General features: G+C 38.8%; 1 protein-coding gene across 1 annotated transcript in view; it reads right to left on the bottom strand.

Moving 5' to 3' along the window:
* The window catches only part of LOC119582020, a gene marked incomplete in the record, with an annotated part of 12,497 nt that overhangs the window by 2,838 nt on the left and 6,335 nt on the right, over positions 1–3,324 (bottom strand). Inside the window, 2 exon segments of the mRNA XM_037930223.1 lie at positions 49–2,270; positions 3,069–3,202. Of these exon segments, the coding sequence (XP_037786151.1) occupies positions 49–2,270; positions 3,069–3,202 (2,356 nt within the window).

Below are 3,324 nucleotides of genomic sequence, written 5' to 3'. Positions count from 1 at the left end.
CCCCCCCCCAAAAAAAAAGTAAGTAAAATCCAAAACATAGATATTCACCTGTAAAGTCATATCTTTTCTAGATTTCTCCACTAATGGTGTAATTGGAGGCGCAATGATAAGATTCTTCGCTGGTGTTTCCTTTCTCAGGTAATTTTCTTTGTTGCCTACAGATACATCAAACTGAACAGGCATTCTATACTCCTCATTTTGTTGGCTGTTTCTTTGTTTTCTCATTCCTTTCATTGCAAAAGACTCTTGGTTATCAATAATCTTCTGTTTCTCTCTAACATAATTATTCACAACAGGAAGTGGGATGCCATCCTCACTATGAAATGACTGATCATGGCAACTCCTGAGTTGATTAGAATCTCCGCTTTGAGTTGATGATACGTGTGATGCTGAGCCTTGAGTTTTATCCCTTAGCACAATGAGCGACTCCTCTGAGGAAGATTTCAAGGTTTCTCGTCCTGCCTTTTGACACTCCTTATTACCAATATAACCATGTCTTTGGTCACTGGGACCACTGCACTCCTTACCAGAGTCATCATTAAGGTCATGCTGGGAAGACAAGGAGGACTCTGTTTGGTTTCCAGATCTCTTCAATTGCATGTTACTCTTTATTTCATCTGGTACAACATCTGCATCTAAAGCCATCCTTTGCTTGGATTCTGCTTTGGCTGAGACTGGCCTTGAAGAGGGTTGTTTATCCTTATTAATGTTTATTTCTTGTCTTGAAGCCTGTGTCCTCTGATATCTTGTAGTTGTACCATCACTAAAATGTTTCTTGGCATCTTCCCTACAGCTTGATATATTGATTTCAAGCTTATCCATTCTGTAGCTTGGATGGCTATCTCCTATCACCTGTCTACTTGAAGTTTTTGGATCTTGGATTTGATTTTCTCTATTTTTACCATTACTACTCTGTCTCTCTGTTTTTGGATCTTCATTAAATTTCTGCCTTTCTCTGCTTTCACTGTTACTACTCAGTCTCTCTTTTTCTCCACCTGAATCAGGCCTGGAGGATGGTGCAGAACTTAACAGTGTTTTGTCTTTATGTCCAACTTGTCCTCTTCTTGTGATCTGCTTTAGCACGAGCGGTTGATCCTCAGACTCTCCCTCTTGAGGATCAATCTGCTTGTTCAAATATCTATCATTATTATTAATTACTGCATCATTCTCTCTCTGTATATTTTCATGTTTGTCTCTTCCATTCCCAGAGCTTGGCCTTGATATTTGCTTATCCTTTGTTTGATTTCTTTCATGCATCTTGCTTTCAGACTTTGTAACATCTTTCTGATGCAATATATCAACTGTTTTAGAGAGCTCATGTGACATAGTAGTATCAACAGGACTTTTTGCCAAGCATAAGAGTGATTCTCCAGTTTGTATCCCTACACTTCTTCCATCTTCATTACAACTGTGTCTGTTGTCATCATCAGTTAAAAAACTTTCTACACTTGGGAACATCTGACCAAAGTCATGCAATTTTGTAATTTTCTTTGTGTCTAACCTTGGGATGTCTCGAACTGGTGGTGAGTCTACTCGAAGCCTACCATTGTTTTTTTTGTATAGCACTGCGGGCATTTTTATCATCTGACTACCATCCCTTGCTTCCCTTCCATCACCTTGACGTAAAAAATGGCTATCAGAAATAGTTCGATCTGTAGACTGTTTATCTGATATCACTTCCGTTTTCCCTTTCTGAATCTTGGACCTTTTATCTGTAAGATGTCTACCATCATCTGGAGTGCTGCCACCAAACTTTATGGCCTGAACGGACAGATTATCATCTGAAATCTCCCTGGTGCTCTTGACTTGAGATTTCTTTGGTCCTTCCTCTCCCCTTGGTTCTTCCCTCGGCATTTTCCTCATGGCATTCTGTAAATGGATGCCTTCCTTCAAGCTTGACTTTGCTGAAGGCTTCCTCTGCCCTTTAGGGAATGACTGGCGAGACTTCTCCTCTGTAATGGCAAGTTTTTTCACTTCTTTCTCGATGCGCTTCAGTGTTGAGGCTCGAGAACTTGCCAAGTCAGAGCCCATCTGGCTTTGCGCAACCCGGGGTGAAGACATGTAAGACTGACCCAGGCTGTTGAAGCCTGTGGCCGACTTTGTGCTCTCAGATTTTTTTCCAGATGATTGTGACCGACTCTCTTGTCCTGCTTGACTCTCGCTACTCCTGCTGTGGGATGAATTTGCCTTCATTCTTCGTTTTAAGCGGTTGCACTTCTCCATCACCTCATCGCTATAGTCACTCGATACGATGCTGCTTGTTGCAGTTTCTGAAGGAATTAAAAAGAAGTATGTAACCAACCTGTTCCTTGAAAAAAATTCTCACTGCTCAGATACAAAACTATGTCAAGTTTTCTACACATAAATCTAGACTGTAATGAAAACATTCATGTAAACTACTTAAAAAGGGGAATATCACCTATTTCATATTAGGAATGGCTACAATTATGTTCCTCAAGAATATGCAATTTCCTATCATATGACAAACATGAGTTACACAAAAAACACCTGATATATCATATCTGCCTCTCTCAGCTCAAAAACTAAATAAAGGCTCACTGTAACAGAAAATCCTCTAAGAAAATCAATGGATATTGTTTAATCATTATAAGAATCCAAACATTACCTTAATTATCTTAATGCATAACAAGGTTTGAAGCTATTTTGGTTAATAGGAACCTGAAACATCAAAATTTTTCAACAAAATCCAGACAATTTTTTTCCCCATTTATGTTTTTCATTACCTGTTTTTGTATACTATAAAAAAAAAATTTATAAACCATTTATAGGACTGAAATATACATCTAGGTCCAAAAATTATATTACATTTTCATTGTCACTGCTGCATATTCCCTGTTAAATATATCTTGTAATAAGAGGCTGTAAGTCAGATAAAGTCCACAATGACATGTGCCAAATCCAAACTTTGTTTAGCTTCCACAGTAACTTAACTACTCTTATCACAAAACTCCTACGTTCACACAGAATATCAGCATGTCCTCATTTGCACATCTAAAAACTGACAGATTAAGTAACTCGACACCTGTATTCAGAACCATCTAGTTTACCTGATTGCCCAAGGATATCACGAGTCTGAGACCTGACATTTGTATCTGATTCTGTTTGTGAGCGGCCTTCAGTCACGCATCTCCTGAAGCTGTTCTCTGATCCTATGCTGTCCCCCAGCTGTTCCATCAGAGCCCTGAAATAAAGGATGCCTGAGATGCAAAAGGAAATTCACATATTGCTAAGGTTTAATTTGACAATCTCATGATGCGATGTTGACATTTTATTCTTACTACATTTGATGATAAGAAGTGGGAG

This window comes from Penaeus monodon, chromosome 15 (assembly GCF_015228065.2).
Source record: "Penaeus monodon isolate SGIC_2016 chromosome 15, NSTDA_Pmon_1, whole genome shotgun sequence".
NCBI classification, from domain to species: domain Eukaryota; kingdom Metazoa; phylum Arthropoda; class Malacostraca; order Decapoda; family Penaeidae; genus Penaeus; species Penaeus monodon.
The sequence above is the reverse complement of the archived record's forward strand: the minus strand, read 5'-3'. Positions and strand labels throughout refer to the sequence as shown.